The 27,320-nt window shown below is 47.4% G+C and overlaps 1 protein-coding gene across 10 annotated transcripts in view; it reads left to right on the forward strand.

Moving 5' to 3' along the window:
* LOC116954405 (mediator of RNA polymerase II transcription subunit 12-like protein) overlaps nucleotides 1-27,320 on the forward strand; it is an 88,703-nt gene that overhangs the window by 14,821 nt on the left and 46,562 nt on the right. For 8 of the 10 annotated variants that reach the window (XM_076052333.1, XM_076052326.1, XM_076052332.1 and 5 more), the window contains exons 2-13: nucleotides 1,352-1,462; nucleotides 4,447-4,638; nucleotides 6,944-7,103; nucleotides 10,111-10,292; nucleotides 11,030-11,140; nucleotides 12,331-12,735; nucleotides 16,681-16,830; nucleotides 17,674-17,773; nucleotides 20,179-20,315; nucleotides 23,161-23,292; nucleotides 24,519-24,648; nucleotides 25,359-25,741. In XM_076052333.1, the coding sequence (XP_075908448.1) occupies nucleotides 1,352-1,462; nucleotides 4,447-4,638; nucleotides 6,944-7,103; nucleotides 10,111-10,292; nucleotides 11,030-11,140; nucleotides 12,331-12,735; nucleotides 16,681-16,830; nucleotides 17,674-17,773; nucleotides 20,179-20,315; nucleotides 23,161-23,292; nucleotides 24,519-24,648; nucleotides 25,359-25,741 (2,193 nt within the window). The remainder of the gene's footprint in view (nucleotides 1-1,351; nucleotides 1,463-4,446; nucleotides 4,639-6,943; nucleotides 7,104-10,110; nucleotides 10,293-11,029; nucleotides 11,141-12,330; nucleotides 12,736-16,680; nucleotides 16,831-17,673; nucleotides 17,774-20,178; nucleotides 20,316-23,160; nucleotides 23,293-24,518; nucleotides 24,649-25,358; nucleotides 25,742-27,320) is intronic. The other 2 variants (XM_076052335.1, XM_076052329.1) reach the window with 1 other exon arrangement.

Here is a 27,320-nt window from a genome sequence, read left to right on the forward strand (position 1 = left end):
CTGTGTTATCTGATTTAGCCGAATAGTCGAACCGATAATTTGGGGTAGTCATCAATTGCTTAAATAATTATTGGACAGCCCAGCTGAGGCTCGCATTGAAAATTAAGTTTAGCTTAGCCCGTGACCCTCTACCCAACTCTCATTAAGTGGTGAAACTGAATGCTCAAACAGTAGCCATTGTCTTTAGGAAGTTTTAGTTCCTGTAAGTTGAATGCAAATATTGGAATCGTAACAGTGCGGATTACCTCAAGTCCAAATTTGCACGAATTTCTGACATTTATTTAAATGAAGTTTGAAGCTGAAGTCAAACATCATCATTAATCTTAGCCCAGCTTGGACAGTTTATTCAAACAAGGAACTGGCTATGAACGTAAACTTCGGATTTGTCCAAATCAAACTGCAGTAAATATTTATACAATTCATATTGTACCGCTTCGCTGTGCTCCCGTTGTTTTGGACTAGCCCAAACACGAACTTGTACACAACGCATGAATTCACATTGCAGAGGTCCTGGGCTCTTCATACAGAATGAAGAATGCACACCACCGACCTATCCCCTTTGTGCTCAACAGACCTTGGTTAATGAGCACTGCAGGAGCACAAATCATGCAGTATTAATATGAACAAGGCAGTGATGTAATGCTTTCCATGTGCCTGAAAGTACGTTAATGGTGGCTTAAAGCCCCAGACACCAAGGGAGATTTAAAGTATCCTATTAAAAAAAATGCATGTGTTGCTGCTGCTGCTGCTGTGCACTCTTCTGCTGTTTCATTCTTGTTGAAACCAAGCAAATTGGTAACATGAGAGAAAAGGCAGCGAGTTCACCAACATTGCATTTAGTGTCGATAATGTGCCGGAGGTTTCTGTGAATGTAACGGTTAGAGTGAAGCAAAATGTGGCTAGTTGTTGCCGGGTGTGATTGTTATGACCAAAGGGCAGTGGTGGGAGGTGAGGGTTGGGGAACCTTTTTCTTGCTCAGGGCTGAATATGATTCTCACAATCCTTTGGCAGGCCATGCAGTAACACGCACCTCAGTCACTTTATGCCACTGCGAGAGAGCCCTTACAGTGACCCGTGTGTGGTAAAATTAGAAACGGCGTTGTCAGGTCAAAAAAATATTCCCATCTCGTGCGCAATTAGCGCTGTTAAGATGCTTGCCGCAGTGACGGATTGGTTTCGGTTGTGGGCCGTTTTGAAGTGGGTAGGGTTCATGTGGTCGAAGGACTTTGTGAAATAAAGTTGTGCCTTTTCTGACCATAGACGGACGATAAAGGTGATGAATATAGTTTAGTGAGCGTTGCGTTAACTTATGAGTGTCTGCTCGTTGGTTTTCCCCTTTTTGTACCTCCAGGACGAGCTGAATGCCGTGAATGTGAAGCAGGGCTTCAGCAATCAGCTGGCCTTCTCCGGCGATGAGCATGGCAGCGGAAGGAGTTTCCTCAACCAGATTGTACCAGCCAAGGTAACGCCAACAAACCTTTCATCTGTACCTTACGATGCCCCGGTACTTGTCCTGTCTGCAAGGCTTAATGCGCATCAGTTACAGTGAGCATTACTTAAAAATGGACAGTAACGTACCAATGTGCCTGACAAAGTTCATAAACACCATCATTGACAAAAACAAGTTATAAAGTAATGCATATGCATGGATTCTGTAACGCTTTCCAACATGCGCTAGGCTGAGAAAGTATTTTGTTACAAACAAATGGATAACTAAAAAAAGCATGCTAATAACATGATGCTACCAGCTATCATGTACAGTAAAAGAACATGAACATTAACCATATAAATTGGAACTAAAACTGAAAAGTGTCCAAAGTGGCCTGGAGAGACAGATGCTTGCATTTGCGTTGAGAGACAGCGAGAGAAACGGCACGGATTATAAAATAAAGATACGCTTGCTAATGACACGATTCCAATTGATGAGAAAAGTAAGCGGGCTTGGGCAGGACGCATGATGACGAGAAGGGACGGCGATTGTAGGCCAAGAATAACGATGGAGTGTGGCAGCCAAGGCAAGGAACGCGTCAGATGGAGCGGTGAAATCGGTTGGTGTTCAGGTCCATGGTGGATTGTCGCATCGCGGGATAGTGAGAGATAGTAGGGGGCTTCGGAAGCCCCGTAAGCAGTTGATTGATAATTCTTTCCGCATCGCCAACTGGTTGAGTCTACCACGGTATTTATTAAATTATATTATGTAACAGAATGCCACAAGCAGTAGTTGCAGTTCCGTAAGCAGACAATTGAACTGCTATCAGTGCACCTGACCAGTAATTTGGAGTGCCTAATCAGCCTCATTTCCTGTAAATATTGTGGTATTAAGCATCTTGTCCGTGTTATTGTCTTCACCTCTGCTATAGCATTAAGGTGTGTATTTAAATGCAAAGTCCCCTTTACAGTGCTGTACTTGACTTGCATGTACTTGCACTTGGTTGCAAATAGATTTCTGGCTGTTGGTTCTGCGCTGCATCTCTTTGGCAGTTATATATTACTTAGCTAATAGTGCCAGTGCGCATAAGCAACGTGGTGCATTTTATTCAATACCTTAAGTGTGTGTTTTACGGCTTTTGTTGTGCTGTTGCAATCAGCGTTCCAGTTTTTGAAAATGTGATGGTGCACTCAAGATCCCTGGTCAATAAAAATGCACCCACAGCCGCGACTGATCGGTATATTCCTAAAACTTGAAAGTGCACAAAGAGGCATGGAGAGATTAATTTTTGGAGTTGCATTGAGACAGGAAAATGAACGCAAGAATCGGAGAACGTACGCAGGTTAAAGGCATTTATCTTACTCGCATTTACTTTGTTTAATCTGGTAACTGTTAATAAAAGTAAGTGGGATTGGGAAAGACACGAAGCTTAGAAGGGATGGTGGCTGATGGTCAAGAATGATGAGGGAGCGGCAGCCAAGAAATGGAAACGTGTCTGAGAGGACGTTTACAGGGGAAGATAATGGAGCGATGATGACTTCAGCTCATGCGCAGGTTCTGTGTGGATTAATACACCACACGATTGCGAGATAAGGTGGCTCTCATCCAGCAGCGGATTGACCATGGCCGGTGTGACATTCTGCTGTGTCACTGTGAATACGTTGATATGCACGTAGAGGCACAAAGTGGCGTGTTCTAAGTGTTCAAATGACTGACGACACATGCAATGAAATGCTTCATTAGCCGCACCTCTGGCCCTGCGTGGCCCCCAAAGCCACATTCAATTGTCTTGTAAAGCCAACGGGTGAAGGTTTGGCCACGGCTCGGCATGGCATATAGCTAGTGGGAAACCAGCCACGCCATGAGGACCCCCGATATGGCTTGGCTCGGATGTGCCGGTAGAAAGTAGTGGGCCCTGGAGCCGGAGTGCCCAGGGCTCACGGCCACTTACCTGCTGCCCCGTGATCCTCGGGACTCGGGGCCGCAAGTGCAGATCCACGGGCGAGTTCTCAAGACTGCGAACCTGGCCTGCCCCAGATCGGAATCGGATTTAGAATATTTGTTTCGACTGGAGGAGGAATCCGATGAGCTACAAAGCTCTTTTTCACAGATGTGGGTCAGAACGTTACAGCCACAAACAATACAAAAACGCGATAGGAGTGTAAAATATCGGAAAGGTGAACAAATCACTTAAAAGTATACAAATAAAACTAAACAATTTTTATCTTACCCGGCAGAGCCCACTGAGGTATTAACTTATTTTTCAGAAGCGACCTGGCCACAAATGATAGCTCAACAAAGTGGCTTTAGGCATGTGTAAATGTCTCGCAGCGAAGTAATCCAAACAATCTCAATGCACGTTTCTAAATGTGGAGAGGGAAAAACCGGAGGATCTCGTGGGACTGCACGCACGGCAGGAGCACACGCGGTGATCTACCTACCCCCAGACAACGAGAGCACGCCAATAGCTGGGTTCAAGGACCTGCCACAAGGGCTAGCCGAATATATCATACAACAAAAGAGTAGAACATTTGAAGGCAATAATAATTGATGAACACCAGCCTATGCATGACCAAGTGGTGATTAAACGAGTTTGAGGAAGGCTTAGCTCGACCCTCTCGTAGGTACAGGGTTATGTGAGGCAAGGCTTTCTCTGCATGGCCTTGTGATCACCCAAGGCGTATGTCTATATACACAGTCCTTCCGTCAATCCGCTGCTGGATGAGTGCCTCATTCCGCGTGGGTCACGGTGGCTACCTGTGCAAGTGCGACCCAGGCTCAAGTTTGCTTAGCTTCTGAGATCTGACACTTTCTTGGTGATTATATGATATCTTCATTCTCAGACTATGCTTATCAGTTGTGACTGTAGGTGCTACTAGGGCCTACAAAAATCCATATTTTGCATAATTACTCAGTCTTGCAATTGCAGCCACTTGATATAATCATTGTAACCATTTGTAAAAACGAGTGTTGTTTTTTTGCTTATTTTGTTGCCGGTCTTGCCGCCCGTGGTGCAGATTGGCGCATACTTCAGCGACATACTCGCGGAGAAGTTCAAGCTGAACACGTTTCAGGACACGGGAAAGAAGAAACCGCAAGTGAACACAAAGGACAACTACTGGCTGGTGACGGCCCGCTCGCAGTCCGCCATTCATAACTGGTTCACAGACCTGGCCAGCAACAAGCCTCTCACAGGGCTCACCAAAAAGGTGGGTAGCCCATGCCGTGCCCGGCTCACAGTGGCATCGGGGACAATATTATTCTTGACAAGTCCTTCGTGTTGGTCCTGAGCAGTCCAGGAGTGTATTCATCCCAACTCATAGGAAGTGGGTGGGTGTCACTCATAGTACATCACTTTCTCTGCTTTTTTTTGTTCTTGCCAAAAGTGACATCATTTTAATGAGGCGTGTTGTCACCTGTTATTAAAGTACTAAGAAGTATACAAATGTTCACGTTCAATATTATTTTACTTGTGAAATCTGATGTTAAAACATTTGAATGCAACGATTCATAATTCTTAAAATGGTGGCATATGGTGAATAAACAATGAACGTTGTACATATTTAATGCAATTAAATATTAAAATATTGAATAAAATCTGAACTTGGGCCCTAAAATTTCTTACAATCCGATATTGCAATTTCTTTGGTTTATCTGAAACTCGTCCTTGGCATCAGAAAGATTGACTGGAATTCCTTTGCTTGGTACTAAAAATAGGGATTAATACAACCCAAGATGCCAAAATGAATTTTGATAGAGCAGGCAGCCCGTTGTGTACAGGGTGTCTGAAGTCATCCCAACAAATGGATTTCATCTCATTTTGAGACGCTGCGCATTGTAAATTATTGATTCGTGACGATGGTTGCTGCACTGTTCTCACCCCAATTGACCTGACTTGGATTTGCTTCATGTTTCCAATGAGTGGGGCACTCCTAAAAATCATACTTGTAACTTGGATGAGTAGTCGGTACTGCCAGCCAGCAAGCCAACCAAACTCGCACCTCCGGTTTCTTTGTAACTTTAATCGGCGACGTTAATCATCGTTATGTGACTGGATATTAGGTGTATGACCAGTGGTTTTTTTTTATTATTCATATTGAAAGCAATTTTAATAAGTTATGTCCGAAGAGGCGGCACTTGGAATGCGTTAATGCAGTTTATTTTAGGACACTGTGCCTGGAATATTTTTTTGCCATTTGTCTTAGCCGCTCTGTTTATTATTGGTGTTTATAGACGTATTTTTTTGGATGTAGTCACGCATGCTTGGAATTACATTAAGGGACAGACTCGAGGAACGCAATGGTTGGAGAACATACGCAGATCAAGACGTAGTGCAAACTGTTCGGGAAAGTAAGTGGGTTTGGGTAGGACAGATCGCTTGAAGGGATAATGGGCTATGGTTAAGAATAATGATTTTAGTGGCAGCCAAGGAATGGAACATTGTAGAGGGGACATCCACCATGAAGATGGAACGCTGAAAGTATCTTTTGTGCCGATGCTGGGTGGATTGACACGTCATTGGAGATGGTGGCGGCTTGGAGGGGAGGCCTTCATCCCGCAGTCGATTGACCATGACTGACGATGACAATGAATTACTAAATTGGGTTCTTCTCCTTGGTGCTGTGGTTTATCATGAAATATGTTGATTAAAAAAAATGGTGCGAGACAAATGAGGATATTTTTTTAAACCTTTTTAATAATAACATCTTTCAAGAGTGTATGACAAAGGAGGCGAAATTTCCAAACAATGACTCAATAGTTTTGTCTTGTACAGGTAGGGTCCATCACTCATCGTGATTCGATGATCAAATGATCAGTTTCACCCATTTTTCTTGACTGCTGAACACATTCAGATGTATTTCCAATATGCATTTCTAAAACTAAATGCATGATACCCAAAATCTTGTTTTTTTTATTAGTGGTAACATAATCAACACATTTTCACAAAGCTGTGCTAATTTCCCATCACCGTTAAGCTCTGATGATTTTTAATAACGTTGTTTATCTTGATCTTGCGCTTCATTTTGCTGCTATCAGGTAGCTTAATTCTATGACATCAAACAATTCCATTTTCAGTACAACTCCCGTAGTACACACTCGTGAGCATATTTAATATATGTTTACCGGAAATCTCTTTAATTGCATTCGTGTCAAATTTTGCTCGCAAATCCATAACAAAAGAATCTAGACAAATATTTTCAACACAAATGGGTATGGAGATGGAACTGGGATGCAGGGCATCTCTGCACCTCCAATGAGCACGGTCGGCTAAGTACGGTGCGAAAGAAGTTGAACGTACAGAAGGAGCAAGCGGAGACCAAGGGTGAGAGTGACGGATGCCATATGATTAGAGACGAGGAGAGTGGATGTGAGTAAGAAGCACATCGAGAAAAAATCCGAGCAGCTGATCCCCCGGTGCTATAGTGGGACTTTTGACTTTTCGAATAAGAAGAAGGGATTTGCTCCCACCCTTCTAAACCCTTTGACAACATCCTCTCAATGCTCTCTCTACAGGTGCCCATTCTCAGTAAGAAGGAGGAGGTGTTTGGATACTTGGCCAAGTACCTGGTGCCTCCCATGCGTGCCGCGTGGCTCATCAAGATGACGTGCGCCTACTACGCCGCCGTGTCGGAGGCCAAGATAAAGAAGCGCCAGGTCATCGACCCGTGCCTGGGTAAGCGCGCTCGCTGCTGGCGGCAGACTCGTGCGGGCCCGCCACTTGCTCGTTCGCTTGCGTGTAGCGAAGGCCCATGTGTCAGGCCAGCCCCCCCCCCCTGCGGCGAGCCTGTGCAAGCATTTGGTTGGGGGGGGGGGGGGGGGGTTAATTTTGCGTGACCGGCATCTCGCTTCGTGGTTCTCCAATGTGTGTCCAGGTTATACCGCAGCCACTTCACGGATAGAGAAGGGAGTTCTACTGTACTAAAATTATATTAAATCTACTCTGCTGCAGACTACTGCCTCCATACTGGGCCTGCTCTTTGTACGCTACTGCATTTAAAGGTTCCACCGTCAGCATAATTAGGAAGCCACTGGAGCTTACGCACTTTGAAATCGAGATTGCATACCGATTTTTGTTGTGTTCAGTTTGCTGTCTTTCCCCCCGCATCTCCGATTAGCACGGTTGACTATGTACGGTCAACATGCATACGTACGTACATGTTGTTCGGCGTGCTGTCTGATACTTTGCCTAGACTTGCCGAGAGCGTCTTCAGGAACTGAACTTTTAATGCGTGTTATTTGGCACGGGCGTCCCGATGCTTCGCCGCAATTGCCGCGAGCTTCTCAAGGAACTCGATTGGAAGCTTCCGACGAAATGTTCGGGACACCGTTGCCTAGTAACCCGGTTCACTCGCGTTCGATTCCCGCCCACAGCTAGCGTCAATTTCCCGCACCTCCGATTCGCACGGTTGCCTGTGTACGGTGAACAAGAAGTTCAACATGAAATTTTGATTTAAAGCTTTCGTGACTGCAGTAATTCATATTCTTAGCTCTTTCGGTGAAGTCACGTTGAAGGGAAACAATAAAATAATAAAATATATATACAACAAAAATTGTAAAATAATAATATATATAAAACAATAAAATTGTTTTATATATATTTTATTGTTTAAATAAAAAATGTTTTATATATTTTATTATTTTATTGTTTCCCTTCAACGTGACTTTACCGAAGGGCTAAGAATAAGTTCAACATGCTGTACATTTTCCCACGACACATGAAATCAGCCATGCATGTGAGATAATTAACTATTTCATATGTATTGCCACTTCCATGCGAATGTTACTTTTAGGCTAATTGCAGAAACTACACACATTTTAAAAACCCAACAAAGAACAATAAAAGACAGATGGTATAAAGACAATACTGCCCTCTACGCTATGCAATTGAAGCCACTGTAAGTAATATCAGAGGTAGCTCTGTGATATTCACTTCAGCAGGTCATTCTCTAACAAGAAGGGCGTATTAACTCTGCAGAGAGACCCAAGTAGATATGGCAAGATGTTAACTCCCTCACCTGGTATAGAGGAAGGCGTGGGTTCCATCCTGACCCTGACACCTCCTATATTTGGAGTTTTCATGTTCTGCCCCTGGTCGTGTGGATTTTTCTCCAGATCCCCCGGTTTTACCCTTCACATTTAGAAACAAGCGTTTAGAATATTTGGTTGCTAGAAATTTTCACGTGATTAGCCACCGCTTGAGCTGTCATTTGTGAAAGCCAGGTCGCTTCTGAAAAAGAGCTACAAAGCTCGGTAGACATTCCCATGTAAAATAAAAATTGTTTCGTTTAGTATGTATGCTGAACTTCTCTCGCACCGTACATAGCTAACCGTGACATGACACAGATAGTACGTTTGGCATTAGTATCGGAGAATAATTAGAAAATGGTGTACAATATATAGAAAGTTGCTTCGGTGAATATCCATTGGCTGAGACGCTTAAGCGCTGGCATGCTCACTCACGTTAGCCTTGCTTGCCGTGAGGATTAGGGGGAAGTGCGTACAGTGCATATAAAGCCCCATATTACGTGGAATACTTTAACCTTACGTTAGGGCAAGCACTGGTGCTGTTGGTAATACGTCTACACGCCAAGTACCAGCTGGAGCATGTGTTGGTTGTACTTGCCCATTGGGTTGCTCTTGATATCGTATGGTAAGAAAACTGGACTTGCAATCCAGAAGTTTCTGGTTCAACCTCCCCCATGGCAGTTGAAGCAATGAGCAAGTTTCTTAAATGCCCCCCCCCCCACCTCTTGGACAGCCAGCAGTATATAGGCGTGAACCATGTTAAGCGATCGGACAGCTGTATGTAGTGGGATAAAAGTGTGGGTACTGCCACCTCTTGTACAACCAGCAGTATAAATGTGTAAACCACTCTGCTCTGGGCGTTCCATAATAATGGCAGGTTCACTCGGCGTATGTATGTTATTTTATTTCCCCCTCCCCTGAAAATACCACGTTCCCGGCCGCTACCCCCTATGTGAGTACGGGGGCAGTGAGCACAATTGCCCTTCCCTCCCCTTACCCTGTGGGCACCCGGCCTCGGGCTTGTCGTCCAGGCAATATCTGTACCGCCTCTCCCCTACCGCGTGTTCTTTGTAATGGGCTCTTGTTGAATGACTAACTGTGTCTCACACATGTTTTTAAACGGACAGCGATGTGGAGTGGGATAGAGTGTGGGCACTGGTACCTCCTCTTAGACACCTGACCAACAAAATCCCCTACAGAGGGGCCCGCGAGAGCGCCCTCTAGTGGAACCCCTTCAACCAGCAGTGGCGTGAGCAAAAGCTCCACCGTTACCGGGTTATTTTTTTTCCCAAAAAGTATACGTATATTTTTTAATTTTACCCTTGAATTGTTCGGTCGTATCGCGAAAAATTATATCACGGAAAGATTTTAACTATCTTCTTTGGTTCTTTCGGTAAAGTCACGTAGAATGAGAATAAAATAATAAAATAAAACAACAAAATTCTCACGACGTTTCGGCCACAACACAAGTGGCCTTCTTCAGGTGAAAGGAACAAACCTGTCGAAGCGACAGAGCTACAATGTTTTATTTTATTATTTTATCCTCATTCTACGTGACTTTACCGAAAGAACCAAAGAAGATGAATCCTTGCGGTCATGAAAGCTTCAAATCGGGATTTTAACGATGTCCCACTTTTGCGCGCTGTGCCTCGCAGAGTGGACCCAGATCCTCATACGGTACCTGCGCGAGCAGCTGAGTAAGATCGCGGAGCACTACGTGGCGACGGCCAGCCAGGGCGGCCAGAGCGGCACCAACCCTTCCACCTTGACGCCTGAGGCCGAGCAGGCCATGAAGCAATGGGAGTACAACGAGAAGCTGGCCCACTATATGTTCCAGGTGTGCTATGCAATAACCCGCGTGAAGAGAGCGTGCATCGCTCTCTTCACACGAACTCGGTCATCCTCACAGCAGCGGTTTAGGGCGAGCCATCGAACAACCATGGGTCACTGCATCACGTGGCGCTTTCAGATGCACTTCTGCGGCCATTTGGAACGCTCTTCCTTCCGATATTCAGAAGCCACTGGAGCGATCCACTTTTCAATTATCTAGAGTGCAAACTAATTTCCTTAGAACTGTTTTGTGTTTTTAGTTTGTTGTCCTTCCCCCGCACCTCTGATTAGTGCAGTTGATCAAGTAATACGTGATTATGATGATTATAGTAATGACCATTGTGCGTGCAATATAACGTACACGGTGTTACCCTTAACCCCGCTAATATACTCATTGCAAAAATATAGTTGTTTTAACATTTTTTTATTGTCATTCAAGAACAACAGAATCCAAATTAGATTTTAAAAAAGAGGTGGGGAAAAAACGATTAGGGATGGAAAGGGGTTGTCCGGGGTCGCTGTCGTACCGCGGGAGGTGGGGTTAACGTTTGGAAGCAACAGAAATGTAGCTATTGTTTCATCCAACCTGCATGTCGTAACGGAGCTAGCGTCCGTGACCGCTGCGCTCACCCTCTGTTGCGCCCCCATACGTCGCACGGTCGTGGCCACGTGCGCTGCGCGAGAAGTTGAGCGTGCGACGCGTTCGTACACGGCGAGCGCGCGACGTCCGTGTGTCCGCCACAGGAGGGCATGCTGGAGCGGCACGAGTACCTGTCGTGGGTGCTGGAGGTGCTGGAGCGGATCAAGCCGGCCGACGACGAGCTCCTCAAGCTGCTGCTGCCTCTCGTTCTGCAGGTGTCGTGTGCCCCCACCCACCCCTCCCCCCCATTCTTCCACCCCCCCCCCCCCACCTTGAAGTGCACACTCGAGGCCATTGCCGCAAAAAGAGATCCTCAACTAAACTATAAAGACTTTTTTTTATTTTTACCGGGTAAGGCCCATCGGAGCTACGTAGCTTTTTTTCACGAGCGACCTGGCCACAAATTGATAGCTCAGCGAAGTGGCTTGTGGAAATTCATAGCAGCCAAATGCTCTAAACGCACGTTGATGCTAAATGCGGACGTTAAAACTGGAGGGCCCGGAGAAAGATTGACGCGACCCACGGGTAGACAGAACGTGGAAACTTCAAATATTTTAGTCGTCAAGGTCGGGATCGAATGAATGACCTTCTGTATACCAGGCGAGGGAATTAACGTCTCGCCACCGTGGCATCTGGTCTCCTGTGTGGCATGGAACTCTCCTATCGTTGGCTCCGTTCTCCAGAGCGTGTCCTTGAAATTATTCGGTAGCTTACGCCGTGTCCCGTGTGTGACGTGGATTTTTGTTTTGGTGGTAGCAGGGGGGGGGGGGGATAAGTAAGAATGAAAAATAAATAACTTGTAAATAGTGAATTGCAACTTTGTGTTGAATGAACTGCAGTTGTCGAATATTTACCGAATGTTTTTTTTCCTACAGGACTTGCAGTAGAGCGCAAAAACTATAGACGTAAAAATGTGGATACTGGGAAGCTAACAAGCCGAGAATTATGCCGTGAAAACGTATAGCCTTCCGTATCATAGCTGTCTGATAAGTTTTCGGTTTGTACCGTGTGTTAGGGTTGAGTAAACGCTTCAGAGAGCCATACATCACAACCGTGAACCCTACATGGTCATATATAGGATGAAAAAATATATCATTGCAATCCTGCATAGAAACCTCTCCGTCTGTTTCACAGTGGACGTTAAAGACGCCTGTGACGTCATTTGTGAGAGTAAGCCATTGTGCCCCAGTGTCACGGTCTTACATTTTTTTCTCGAAAAATTGAAATCGCACCTGCGGTGCGTTGAATTTCAGCGTATACATGCATACGTACATTTGTCTAGATCGGAATCTGGAAAATAGTCATGACACGGAGCGAGGCGTTCTGGGTAAACGAGCATAATTGAAGAAATAACACGTCTCCATCCTCTTCACCCCACCCCCAAATTCGCCCACTACCGTCTAAGTACTCGGATGAGTTCGTTCAGTCGGCCTACCTGGCGCGGCGCCTGGCGTTCTTCTGCGCCCGCCGCCTCTCGCTGCTGTTGGGCGACCCTTCAGCCGCCACGGCCATGACCGGCCACGGCACGGGCCCTCGCTCCCACTCGCCGCTCCTCGGCCTTCCCTCCGGCGCCGGCGTCGGGGGGGGCGGCGGCGGCGGGAACAGCGCCGGCGGCGCAGCCGGCGTGGCTCCTGCGGCGCCGGCGGGCGGCAGCGCCCAGGGGACCCCGTCGGTGACCACGACCACGGGATCCACCCCTCCTCCGCAGCCGCCCACCGGCTCCGCCAACCCGACGCACCCGGCATTCGCCGACTTCCAGTCGTGCCCCCAGCACCGCTCGCTCATCTACGGGCTCAGCTGCATGCTGCAGGTGCCGTGTGTTAGGGCTGCTGCCGCGTCTCTCGCTCTCCCGCTCTTCTCTTCGCCTTCCTCGACTCGGCACGTGGTCGCGGTGTTCGCCGAGACATGCCCTTGGCTACAAGGGCAGGGGTGAGGGATAAGGGAATGGGCAATAAAAAAAAGGCTTGGCAGTCCAACGTGTTATAGACGAGATGTCGTGCACACTGTAAAACGATTTATGCCGACGAGTAAGAAGGTGTCGGACTCCATAACAGTGTGTTATAATATGCCTACATAGTTTAAAGGTGTCAAGGTTAGTAGATGTGCAGGCTGGGACTTGAAATGTTTTATTAAATGTCTCATTATCCACAAGGTATGGGTTCTGGAAAGAATACAACTTGTTCTTCACGTGTAGTGTTCTGCAAAAGAAAGCTGCATGTGGCATAAAATGTGCTCTAATTAATTACCCGAGAGTGTGTATTAAATAATCACTGGTTTTACAGAAGTATACAACTTTTTTTTACCCGTGGCACACCGCGGACAGAGGACTACAGTCAAGGATATAATGGATGGGAAAAAAGGAAAAGGGAGAAATAAATAAGATAAATCATGGGATATAACAGGGCCAAGATGTCAAGGATCAGAGGGAAGGGTAAGGGAGTGGGGAGAGAAGGAAGGAGTGAGCAGATGTGAGCTGCGTTAAGCAGCGTCTGTTTTCACGGGGGGCATGGAGAGAGGAGGGATTCGGAGTGGGGGTGGCCACACAGAGGTGGTGTGATTTTCAGAAGGCTTTCGCTTATTGAAAGATATCGACGGAACAATGTGTGAAAACTCCATTCGAAAGGAGCATTTATTTTCTACACGCCAAGCCGTGCGTCCAAAGGCAATGATGTTTTCTATTAAACCCATACCGGATAACAGCCAAATTCCGTAAACCGTTCGTGAATACTGGCACACATTTGTAATGGCCAGTACAAGCGAGCGCTCGTTAGGCGTGCAATGCGGAAGGCGTACAGTACTCTTAAAAATCCAGCTGCCATTGTGTCGTGTTTATTGCACAACCGACATTTCTTGTTGCATTTCTGAGCTGGATGCTATTAATCATCCTCTGTGATAGTCTTACGGGGCAGCGTTGTCCACCGTTAGTGAATGTTATTTGAGCGAACGTCGTGGGATTTGAAACTCTATCTTGCTGGCAAGCCTCGCCAACCACCGATAAAAAAAATATTTTTTTACTTTTTACAAGTTATGCAATGTGTGCGTGTCATAAGCCCAAGATATTTCTACTCGGAAATGCGGTGTGCGATAATAGCAGCGCACCTCCATGTCATCATCGTCAACATCAACATCATTGATTGTTTATGCCGTGCCTCCCCTGCAGGTGCATCTCGAGATGCCAGAGCAAAGATGTATTTGACGTCTCCTTTTTCTCGTGTGCTGCCACCACAGTCATTTGTTTATCCAGCAGTCGGGCACACGATTGATGATAATGATGCGGCGGTGGTGGCCCGGCCTTTAGCCCCGACGAGGTCCCTGCAGGCCAATAGATGCTCTGTGGTCTGTGTTTCATGCAGTCACATGTGTCAGTGTCATTAGAGTATTTTAGAGACTTTCAGGAGGGACATGCTTGCAGACAAAATACATTGTTTAAAAACATACATTACAGACAATATGCACAACAGTATAATTGTGTTAAAGAATAATTAATGCCAAATAATTACTCCTTCCAGTGAGCCACTTTATTCTTGGTAGGGGACTGTCTTTATACTGTCTGCAAAAAGTCGTTGCCAATCAAACCAAAATTTTATCCCAATCAAACCAAAATTTTATTTCACAGAGCTCAAATACGCAAATACAGTGAGGGTAAAAAAGTATTTGATCCCCTGCTGATTTTGTACGTTTGCCCACTGACAAAGAAATGATCAGTCTAGAATTTTAATGGTAGATTTATTTGAACAGTGAGAGACAGAATAACAACAAAAAAATCCAGAAAAACGCATGTCAAAAATGTATAAATTGTTTTGATTTAAAGCTTTCGTGACTGCAGTAATTCATCACCTGATGACGACCGTTTGTGTTATGGTCGAAACGTCGTAACAATTTTTATTATTTTATATATTTGATTATTTTATTGTTTCCCTTCAACGTGACTTTACCGAAAGAGCTAAGAATATGTATAAATTGATTTGCATTTTAATGAGGGAAATAAGTATTTGACCCCTCTGCAAAACATGACTTAGTACTTGGTGGCAAAACCCTTGTTGGCAATCACAGAGGTCAGACGTTTCTTGTAGTTGGCCACCAGGTTTGCACACATCTCAGGAGGGATTTTGTCCCACTCCTCTTTGCAGATCTTCTCCAAGTCATTAAGGTTTCGAGGCTGACGTTTGGCAACTCGAACCTTCAGCTCCCTCCACAGATTTTCTATGGGATTAAGGTCTGGAGACTGGCTAGGCCACTCCAGGACCTTAATGTGCTTCTTCTTGAGCCACTCCTTTGTTGCCTTTGCCGTGTTTTGGGTCATTATCATGCTGGAATACGCATCCACGACCCATTTTCAATGCCCTGGCTGAGGGAAGGAGGTTCTCACCCAAGATTTGACGGTACATGGCCCCATCCATCGTCCCTTTGATACGGTGAAGTTGTCCTGCCCCCTTAGCAGAAAAACACCCCCAAAGCATAATGTTTCCACCTCCATGGTTGACGGTGGGGATGGTGTTCTTGGGGTCGTAGGCAGCATTCCTCCTCCTCCAAACACGGCGAGTTGAGTTGATGCCAAAGAGCTCCATTTTGGTTTCATCTGACCACAACACTTTCACCCAGTTGTCCTCTGAATCATTCAGATGTTCATTGGAAAACTTCAGACGGGCATGTATATGTGCTTTCTTGAGCAGGGGGACCTTGTGGGCGCTGCAGAATTTCAGTCCTTCACGGCATAGTGTGTTACCAACTGTTTTCTTGGTGACTGGTCCCAGCTGCCTTGAGATCATTGACAAGATCCTCCCGTGTAGTTCTGGGCTAATTTCTCACCATTCTCATGATCATTGCAACTCCACGAGGTGAGATCTTGCATGGAGCCCCAGGCCGAGGGAGATTGACAGTTCTTTTGTGTTTCTTCCATTTGCGAATAATCACACCAACTGTTGTCACCTTCTCACCAAGCTGCTTGGCAATGGTCTTGTAGCCCATTCCAGCCTTGTGTAGGTCTACAATCTTGTCCCTGACATCCTTGGAGAGCTCTTTGATCTTAGCCATGGTGGAGAGTTTGGAATCTGATTGATTGATTGCTTCTGTGGACAGGTGTCTTTTATACTGGTAACAAGCTGAGATTAGGAGCACTCGCTTTAAGAGTGTGCTCCTAATCTCAGCTCGTTACCTGTATAAAAGACACCTGGGAGCCAGAAATCTTTCTGATTGAGAGGGAGTCAAATACTTATTTCCCTCATTAAATGCAAATCAATTTATAACATTTTTGACATGCATTTTTCTGGATTTTTTGTTGTTATTCTGTCTCTCACTGTTCAAATCAACCTACCATTAAAATTATAGGCTGATCATTTCTTTCTCAGTGGGCAAACGTACAAAATCAGCAGGGGATCAAATAATTTTTTCCCTCACTGTACATGTAATTGTGATTTTGTGTGCATTCATTGGTGACCTGGCCGAGTCCTATCAGCCCACTACTCTCGATATCTCAGTTCAATCGCGGTGTCAGCTTTGCTGGCTTGGCGTTGTTGTACTTTGCACTCTTATAATTTTGTTGTACTGTTTGTTGTGACGTTCTCACCCGCGCCTACTGGACATCCGTGAAAAAGAGCCTCATAGCTCATCGGATTCCTCCAGCATAAATATTCCGATTCTGACTTTACTAGCAAACCCGGCCGCCTTCGTCAGCTATTGCACACATCCGCCCGTCCCTTTATCGACACTCCATAACAACCCCCCCCGCCGGCCGCCCCCTTTTCCTCTCTTGCAGACGGTGACTCTGTGCTGCCCCAGCGCCCTCGTGTGGAATTACTCGCAGAACGAGAGCAAGACCAATACGCCTGGCTCACCACTCGACCTGCTGCCACTTGCGCCCTCCAGCCTGCCAATGCCCGGGGGAAACAACGCCTTCAACCAGCAGGTGCTGCTGCCCACCCTCCCCCCCCCCCCACCACCATGCACCGTGCGATGGTGCCTTGACATCTACAATTTGTCCTCAAAAGTGTGTAAAATTCTACGCAAATGGGACAGAAACGTAAAATCACTCTTCCGCATGCTCAAAAATTTTGAAGAGCTGACGTTCGTGAGCGCAGTAATGCTGACGAGACATTTGTGGGAAAAAAGCTTAATAGCTCATCGGATTCTACCAGTGTAAATAAAGGTTCTGATTCTGACTCGCTGTTTGTTTAGCCGCATCTCCACGCTCCGCAGAAACGTCACGTGCCAGCGCAAGTCCCAGCCAAGAACTGTGCTGTAACGGGTGTGGTGTTGTTTTGTGCATTCCAGAAGTGATGTCAGCGGTGCAACTAAAACAATGCAGAATAACATTGCAATATAAATGACATCAAGGACACGTATTGTACAATGAGTGCAATTGTATTTTGATTTAAAGCTTTCGTGACTGCAGTAATTCATATTCTTAGTTTTTTCGGTAAAGTCACGTTGAAGAGAAACAACAAAATAACAAAATATATATAAAACAATAAAAAAAATAGATGGACTAGTCCTGGGCAAACTGCCAATGGCTGCGCGTGACGCCAACGTTTTTTATAAATAAATAAATGTGCCGTTTTAAAACTAAATTTATGCAAACCTACACACCTGATGATGACCGTTTGAGTTATGGTCGAAACGTCGTGAGAATTTTTTTTATTGTTTTATATATATTTTGTTGTTTCTCTTCAACGTGACTTCACCGAAAAAACTAAGAATATGAGTGCAATTGTGCTCGTGCGTTCTCGCCGATGGCGGCTGCTGAATGTAGGTGCGTGGGAGGTTGAGGCAGGTCGAGCAGCAGATCCGTCAGCGAGGTCGTGCCGTGGAGGTACGCTGGTCCTTCGACAAGTGCCAGGAGTCGACCGCGGGTGAGCGGCCGTGTTGCGTTTCACCTCTACGCCCCCCTGCCCGCCCGCCCGCCCGCTCACGGTTTGATGAATTATCACGACATGACGTCCTAATTCTGTCCAAGAACCTTTTTTTTTTTTTAATCTCGTTGGCGGTGTGTCGTCTTTGTACCGTCCTTCTTAGTTTTCTTTGTAAAGTTTTTTTGCCATGAGCAGAAAAGTAACATTTGCATGAAAGTGGCACTACACCTGAAATAGTGAAATATCTCACACGCATGGTTGATTGCATGTGTTGGCAAATGTACATATGTATGTTGAACTTCTTCCCCACAGTACAGAGCCAACCGTGCGAATTGGAGGTGCGGGAGAAGGACAACAAACTAAACACAGAAAGCAGTTCTAAAGAAATGAGTTTTCGATCTAGATTATTTAAAAGTGGCATAGCTGCAGTGGCTTCCTAATATCGGAAGGAAGAGCATTCCAGATGGACGCAGAAGCGCATCTTCGTTGGTTCTTTCGGTAAAGTCACGTAGAATGAGAATAAAACAATAAAATAACACTATAAAATCCTCACGATGTTTCGGCCACAACGCAAGCGGCCGTCTGCGTTGTGGCCGAAACGTCGTGAGAATTTTATCGTGTTATTTTATTGTTTTATTCTCATTCTACGTGGTGACTTTACCGAAAGAACCAAAGAAGGTGAATCCTTGCAGTCACGAAAGCTTTAAATAGAAGCGCATCTGTAAGGGCGCGATGGCACTGTGACCATCTTTGTACGACGGCGAGCCAAAAGCCACGGCTGCCAGGATGGACCAAGGTTTGCGTGACGATGGTGTTTACGCTCCTCGACCAGATGAGCGAGGTATTGCCGTTCATTTGTGGCAAGCACTTTGTGCGTAATGAGAGAGACCTTACAACGTACAGTAAAACCTTGGATTGCGAGCATAATTCGTTCCGGAAACGTGTTTTTAATCCAAAGCACTTGCATATCAAAGCGATTTCCCCATAAGAAATAATGGAAACTCAGATGATTCGTTCCACAACTCAAAAATATTCATGTAAAAATGATTAATACTAAATACCTTTTTATATTTTTATTATTTAAATTTAATATAAAGGAATCAAATTTATTAATTACATTTAATCGTGGCTGGTGTGAGGGAGACGAGAGAGAGAGAGAGGAGAGGAGGACGGTTATTATTGTGTAGGACGACTTTCACTGTCACTAACGGAATCGCTGCTATCTGTTGGCTCACTGGAATCTTCTTTTTGTGCGACTTTAACAATGAACCTATCCAATGACACTTGCTTTTGCCTCCTTTTGAGGATTTCATGGGGGTCATTGTTGCAGAACAGTTACTAAAGAACAGTCACTGCACTTGGACACAAAGTATACGTTCCCACGGATGTTGACTATACGAGTGAGGCACGCCGACTGAGACCGAGCATGGGAGACGATTACCCACAATCCCGCAGCGAGAGAGAGAGAGAAGAACCATCGGCTCGGTTGTGATCACGTGACGCTCGGCAGACAAAGCGTACACGTACACCACTCGTATTGCAAGACCCTCGCTCGTTTATCAAATTAATATTCATTTACAAAATTTGCTCGTCTTGCAAAACACTCGCAGACCAAGTTGCTCGCGGTCCAAGGTTTCGCTGTATTAGTTTCGCCACCGGAAGCCAATGCAGCTCGGGCGAGCACTGGACGGGCACGGTCAGATGAGTGAATTGTTACACACCGCCCTCTCGCCGACTGCTGCCACGTCACTCTTCGGCAAGCATCTCACACGCCAAGGCCTCGTCGGTCATCGGGCAGCTGTCTCGCCACACTACGCCGTCGGCTGTATCCATGTACAATGTATGCTCGAAACAATGTGGGCGAATATACCGCGAACCTCTTGTAACGGTGTTTTGCACGCAAAAAATGAAATCGTTTCAAGTTGAATGAACTGCGGTTGAAGAACCGTTCTTAATTCGTACTGGAAATGCAGCACAAAAACACTATAATACAATTCAAAGTCGAATTCCAGCAACAAAATTAAGAGTAACAGATATCACGATATCATGGAAATTGATTTTAGATCTATGGGTCCTCTTTGCCATTATCAGGATTGATGAAAAGATAAGAATAGGTTTTACCCTTTCTGGCAATAAAACAGGTGTTAAGATGTTTAAATACCAAATTGATACCTTTTGCAAGGGTTCAAGGCATACTCGTGGCAAAACGTGCACACACTGTGTGGTTAATGCAGACTTGATGCCTTGCAGAAACAGGTAAAACCTATGATATATTGTTTCATCATTGATATTGTATCGTGAAAAATTATAACGCAGCAACCCCAGTGCGTGTATGCGTATGACTGTACGGGGTCTGCGTGTGACCCTGTGCTCATCTCTGTCTTCACATCACTGCCGTTTGCCAGGATTCACCATCAGCAAAGTCCTCTACACCCTGGAGCAGCTTGACAAGCACTGCTTTGACCGCTCCGACTCCAGCAGCTGCCTTGACTCGCTCTACAACAAGATATTCTGCTCCCCGCAGAGCAAGGACGGTCAGGAGGTAAGGTCCAAGGTCTGGGAAATGAACCCTAGCCCATCCTGCTACTGCTACCCCCACCCCCCAGCTACGGCCAGCCCTACCCCAACCCCTATCACTACCCCCAACTCCTATCACAACCCCCAACCCCTATCACTACCCCAAACCCTATCACTACCCCAACCCCTATCACTACCCCAACCCCTATCACTACCCCAACCCCTATCACTACCCCAACCCCTATCACTACCCCTATCACTACCCCTATCACTACCCCAACCCCTATCACTACCCCAACCCCTATCACTACCCCAACCCCTATCACTACCCCAACCCCTATCACTACCCCTACCCCTATCACTACCCCAACCCCTATCACTACCCCAACCCCTATCACAACCCCAACCCCTATCACTACCCCAACCCCTATCACTACCCCAACCCCTATCACTACCCCAACCCCTATCACTACCCCAACCCCTATCACTACCCCAGTCCCCATCACAACCCCAACCCCTATCACTACCCCAACCCCTATCACTACCCCAACTTCTATCACTACCCCAACCCCTATCACTACCCCAACCCCTATCATTACCCCAACCCCTATCATTACCCCAACCCCTATCACTACCCCTATCACTACCCCAGTCCCCATCACAACCCCAACCCCTATCACTACCCCAACCCCTATCACTACCCCTATCACTACCCCAACCCCTATCACTACCCCTATCACTACCCCAACCCCTATCACTACCCCAACCCCTATCACTACCCCAACCCCTATCACTACCCCAACCCCTATCACAACCCCCAACTCCTATCACAACCCCCAACCCCAATCACTACCCTAACCCCTATCACTACCCCAACCCCTATCACTACCCCAAACCCTATCACTACCCCAACCCCTATCACTACCCCAACCCCTATCACTACCCCAACCCCTATCACTACCCCAGCCCCTATCACTACCCCAACCCCTATCACTACCCCAACCCCTATCACTACCCCTACCCCTATCACTACCCCTATCACTACCCCAACCCCTATCACTACCCCAACCCCTATCACTACCCCAACCCCTATCACTACCCCAACCCCTATCACTACCCCAACCCCTATCACTACCCTTACCCCTATCACTACCCCAACCCCTATCACAACCCCCAACCCCTATCACTACCCCAGTCCCCATCACAACCCCAACCCCTATCACTACCCCAACCCCTATCACTACCCCAACCCCTATCACTACCCCAACCCCTATCACTACCCCAACCCCTATCACTACCCCAACCCCTATCATTATCCCTATCACTACCCCAACCCCTATCACTTTCCCAACCCCTATCACTACCCCAACCCCTATCACTACCCCAACCCCTATCACTACCCCAACCCCTATCACTACCCCAACCCCTATCACTACCCCAACCCCTATCACTACCCCAACCCCTATCACTACCCCAACCCCTATCACTACCCCAACCCCTATCACTACCCCTACCCCTATCACTACCCCTATCACTACCCCAACCCCTATCACTACCCCAACCCCTATCACTACCCCAACCCCTATCACTACCCCAACCCCTATCACTACCCCAACCCCTATCACTACCCTTACCCCTATCACTACCCCAACCCCTATCACAACCCCCAACCCCTATCACTACCCCAGTCCCCATCACAACCCCAACCCCTATCACTACCCCAACCCCTATCACTACCCCAACCCCTATCACTACCCCAACCCCTATCACTACCCCAACCCCTATCATTATCCCTATCACTACCCCAACCCCTATCACTTTCCCAACCCCTATCACTACCCCAACCCCTATCAGTACCCCAACCCCTATCACTACCCCAACCCCTATCACTACCCCAACCCCTATCACTACCCCAACCCCTATCACTACCCCAACCCCTATCACTACCCCAACCCCTATCACTACCCCAACCCCTATCACTACCCCAACCCCTATCACTACCCCAACCCCTATCACTACCCCAACCCCTATCACTACCCCAACCCCTATCATTATCCCTATCACTACCCCAACCCCTATCACTTTCCCAACCCCTATCACTACCCCAACCCCTATCAGTACCCCAACCCCTATCACTACCCCAACCCCTATCAGTACCCCAACCCCTATCACTACCCCAACCCCTATCACTACCCCAACCCCTATCACTTTCCCAACCCCTCCTTAACCACTCCCACCCCTTCTCCTAACTGTTACCATAACTACACCACCACTTTTAATAACAACCCCACTTTTTATTTCAACCACTGTCCTCTAATCTACAATTTTATAATTGTTGTGCAACACCTTGCAATAAGATCCTATAAAGTCTATTGAAGATAAGAATGTGTGAGACATTGAGATCGACTATTTTATGGTAAATGGATTCTTCCATGACTAATGCGCAGTGCTGGTGCATATTAATAACTTAACAATTTATTTAATGATAGAAAATACCGGTGTGAAGATGTTCCAACACCTAATAGACACCTATTACAAGGTATCATGTCTGGTTGATGCAGACACGATGCCTTCTGTGTCTGGACGCCGTGGTGGTGGGATGTTACCTGCCTGCAGGAGGGATGTGGGTTCGATCCCGACCCTGAAGCCTGTATAGTTGGAGTTTGCATATTCTCCCTGTGGTCACGTGGATTTCCCTTCGGGTCCTCAGGTTTTTCCCTCCACATACAGAAACATGGGTTTAGATTATTTGGCTGCTATATGCTTCCACATAAGGCAGCTGTCCCCAGGTTCCGCGATCGTGTCGCTGCTCTGCAAGAGTTTGCCTCTACGCTCGTGTTTATAGATTGTGCGACGCCCGTGTCTGGCAGGTGGCTATGCCTGACGACGCTATCGTGACGCTGCTCTGCGAGTGGGCCGTCAGCTGCAAGCGATCGGGGAAGCACCGCGCCCTGGTGGTCGCGCGGCTTCTCGAAAAGCGTCAGGCGGAGCTGGAGGCCGATGTGAGTTGAGGGGTGGCGGCCCACCAGACATGCACTCATTACACACACACACACAAAGTGCTTGCCTCAAATGAACCACAACGCCTCGCTGATCTCGTCAAGGAGCATAAACCGTGATGCAAACTCCGGTCATCCTCGCAGCAGGCGCAGCGCCTCTTGGCTAGCCGTCGAACAAAGACGGTCACCGCATCGCGAACTTTCAGATTGCGCTTCTGTGGCCATCTGGAATGCTCTTCCTTCTGATATTTGGATGCCACTGGAGCTACGCACTTTTAAATATAGATTTAAAACTAATTTCTTTAGAACTGCTTTTTGTGTTTAGTTTGTTGTCCTTCCCCCCGCGTCTCTGATTAGCACGGTTATCTCCGTACAGTGCAAAAAAAAGTTCCACATACGTACGTACACGGTGCTGTGACTAACACGAGACGTACACCCATAGCGTGCCTCCATCTACACCGTATTCTCGAAATAATGTTGATTGAACATACAGTATCCCACATATAACAGTATTTTGGGGAGACCCCAACAGTTTATTTTTTATAATGGGGACATCACACTCCTGAAAGTCAAATTTAGAATAGCATGCCCAGCAAAGTCGAATTGTTTCTTTGCTGTGTCTGCATGCTTCCCAGAAATGCCACGTGCCAGTTTAGTACTGTATAAACATTTTCGCGCCAAATTACGTCCAGACCAAGGAAGTCATTTTTTATTTGGAAATGTTTTAAGTTACCTTATACCTTAATATTACACACCGCGTGTGTTGTAAAATAATATGAATTGTTCTGCACTCAAAATGTAAAGCGGGCTCAAAGGTTTGTGTCTTTGTCTTTGTGGAGCTAACGGATAAACCGGGGACCCCACCCCTCAATTAGCCCAGAACTCCGAGGACATTACAAAATAGCATCAGAGCTCCACGGTGACTGGAAGTTGGCAAAATTTGGTGATGACATTTTGGCGTTACTTGGGAAGTGCTCCGACCGATGGCTCCTAGACCGTGAGCAAGTAGTATGTATGTATGTTGAACTTCTTTCACACCGTACATAGACAACCGTGCTAATCGGATGTGCGTAGCAGTGGAGTCATTTATTTGGCCGGGTGTGTAAGTGACACGGCGCAGCCTAAGCATGCTGCCGACGTTCGTAAGCACAGTATATGTTCTGTGAGGCTGGTTTTCAAATCCCCCCCCGCATCCCACCCAACCCCCACCCCACTTCTACTGCCAAAAGCAGCGCTGCGGTGAGTCGGAGGTGCTGGACGAGAAGGAATCGATCTCGTCGGGCTCACTGGCCGGCGCCAGCCTCCCCGTCTTCCAGAACGTGCTGCTGCGCTTCCTGGACACGCAGGCGCCCATCATAAGTGAGTCGCACGCTTGGTCTGCCGCTCGCGGCACACCTCCGCCCGTGACGGAGTTGTGACGCTCGCTGACGTTGTGGTGTGTGTCTCCGTGACGGCTTAACCCTTTTCCCGTTCCGATGATGTACGTTGTACGTTGTACATCATCAAAATGAAACCGGGAAGGAAAAACTAAAATAAATAACTTTATCGGTACCGAGACTCCCACAAGGCCATGCAGGAGGGGGCGTGTGGCACAGTTTGGCGCCAGCTGTCATCGAGTGTAGCAGTCGTGCTGCTACACTCGATGAGTACAATGTCTTGAACAACAGTGTCGCTATGCCTTTCAAAATAAAATGAACACTGAGCCGCTAGTGCATTCCGAGATACAGAGGTGAACGGGACCCCCCCCCACCCTGCAACTTGCTCGGCAACTGAGATTTAAAAAAAAATCGCCACTTTCGCCCTTTCCTGTTGTCAAGCCCTTAGGGGGCTGGGTTTCATTCTATTGGTTGGTGACAACCAAAATGTTCAGTATTAAACCGACTTGGGTCAGTGTTAAAAAAAATTTAAACGGTCTGCAAAAGCAAAAAAAATATTGATGACCGCAGTTCCGTGTTCATCTTTAGAGTAACTGTCACTCTACCCCTTTAGAGCACTGTAAAAAAAAAACAACACCAAAACACCTCCCAGAGCCGTACGTTTTTTTTTAAATGGTCGCCTTCCCTCCGCAGCCGACCCAAGCAACGAGAGCGAGAAGATGGAATTCTCCAACCTGGTGCTGCTGTTCTGTGAGCTGATGCGCGCCGAGGTCTTTTGGCACGACGGCTACATGTGCACGCTGATCTCGCGCGGCGAGCTCGCCTGGGGTGGCGCGGCCGCCGCAGCCGCCGTTGCCACCGCCGCCGCGGCCGCAGCGGCCGCAGCGGCCGCCTCCACCTCGTCGTCGTCGGGGGGGGGCCCGGGCAGCGGCGGAGGAGGAGGGGGCGCCTTAGGGGTCTGCTCCGGCTCCGTGGGGGGAGCCGGGCATCAAACGCCGTCGCCGCACCCCCACACGGTGCCCGACGGTTCGGGAAAGATGCAGCATTCCCAGCACCATTCGTCCGACATGAAAGAGGTGAGGTCTGAGTGGTCGGGCAGGTGACCGGTGTTTCTTTGGTAGTTGTTTCACTGTGATTTTTTTTTTTAATCGTTCGTTTCTCAGTCCGCTTGTCCTGGTGAGGGTCGCGGCAGCAGAATGTTGAGTAAGGTGGTTCAGACCTCCCTTTTGTTGGCGACGGACTCTAGCTCTTCCCGTGGAAATTTCCAGGTGTTTCCAGGCTGGCTGAGCGACATAGTCCCGCCAGCATGTCCTGAGCCGGCCCCCGGGGTCTTCACCCCAGTGGGACGTGCCCGGTAGAGTTCCAGGGGGGGACAGTCCTTACCAGGTGCCCGAACCACCTCAACTTGGCTCCTCTCGATCCGGAGGAGCAGCAGCGGCTCGACTCTGAGGCTCTCCCCGATTACCGAGCTCCTCGCCCGATCACGGAGAGCGAGCCTGGCAAACTCTGCGGAGAAACCTCATTTCGGCCCCTCGTACCCGTGATCTCATCCTTTCGGTCATTACCCAAAGCTCAAGAGCCAGGTACAGTGCATGAGCCGCGACGGAAGGAGGGGTACAGAAACTCCGCGGACAGAGGTCACGAACTCTGTGCCCCTCGGTTTAGAGAAGGGGGAGATTTTGGTCTCACTGCCCCACCCAAGTGGGGACCGCAAGCGGGGTATTTTTGTACTTTTATATGGGGAGGGGAAGATAATGGAGGAAGAACCTAAGTGAAGGGGTAAAGACAGTTTAACATTTTATGAAAATAAATGCGTATGGGTGTGTGTGTCATCTCCATGCGGTGGGGAGCAGTCGGGTAGCGGTTAGCACACTGCGCTACGAACCTGGCGACACGAGTTCGATTCCTGCTCACGGCCAACACCGGTGACGATTATCTGAGCTGGTCCTGGGCCTCCCCTAGGTCGAGTCAGCCTCACATGAGTACCTGGTGCGATGTGTAAAAACATCCCCACTCTGGAAACAAAGGTGGCCGGGCATGTTGTTGGCTACCCCCACCCCCTTGTGTGCCGTGCCGGCCTTCATAGGTGCTCACTGACAGCACTTGCCCCGACAATTTGTTGGGCCAAGTGCTCAAGCATGGAGATGACAATTCGGGGATCGGGTTTGATTAAATAATTAACACTTTTCTGGGAAGTCAGTGGTGCTTGGTCTATTGACGGACATCTCTTCTGTCAGAATTATGGAATGTCTACCACTGGCTCAGGAAAGTAGAGACGAGAGAGGCGGGGCGGGCGGGACCATTTTGAATTCCATAGAATAGTCTTCATTTTGCTACCGGCGGTTTGTGATGAGAAAATGTCAACAATAGTTATGATGTATATGTTGTGGGTATAAACGTGGAGCGAGACTTCTCTTTAGGAGGCAACGCGTTTATTACAATAAACGATAACAATACCAATAGCCGTAACACTTACGGCTATGGCCCCTGTAACACTACGGGATATGTCCCCGTCACCGATAACCTAAGGGAGGTACAGCCTCCCTTCTAGCGTGCCCTATAGACTCTGGGCTACGCTCTGACGGGTCCTCCCCTACGGGAGCTAGGGGAGGCTAGACTGACCCGATCTAGCCAGGGTATGGGTCCCACCGCTGG

The sequence above is a fragment of the Petromyzon marinus genome, chromosome 55 (assembly GCF_048934315.1).
Source record: "Petromyzon marinus isolate PM22_M1 ecotype Great Lakes invasive population chromosome 55, UKy_Petmar_22M1.pri1.0, whole genome shotgun sequence".
Taxonomy (NCBI): domain Eukaryota; kingdom Metazoa; phylum Chordata; class Hyperoartia; order Petromyzontiformes; family Petromyzontidae; genus Petromyzon; species Petromyzon marinus.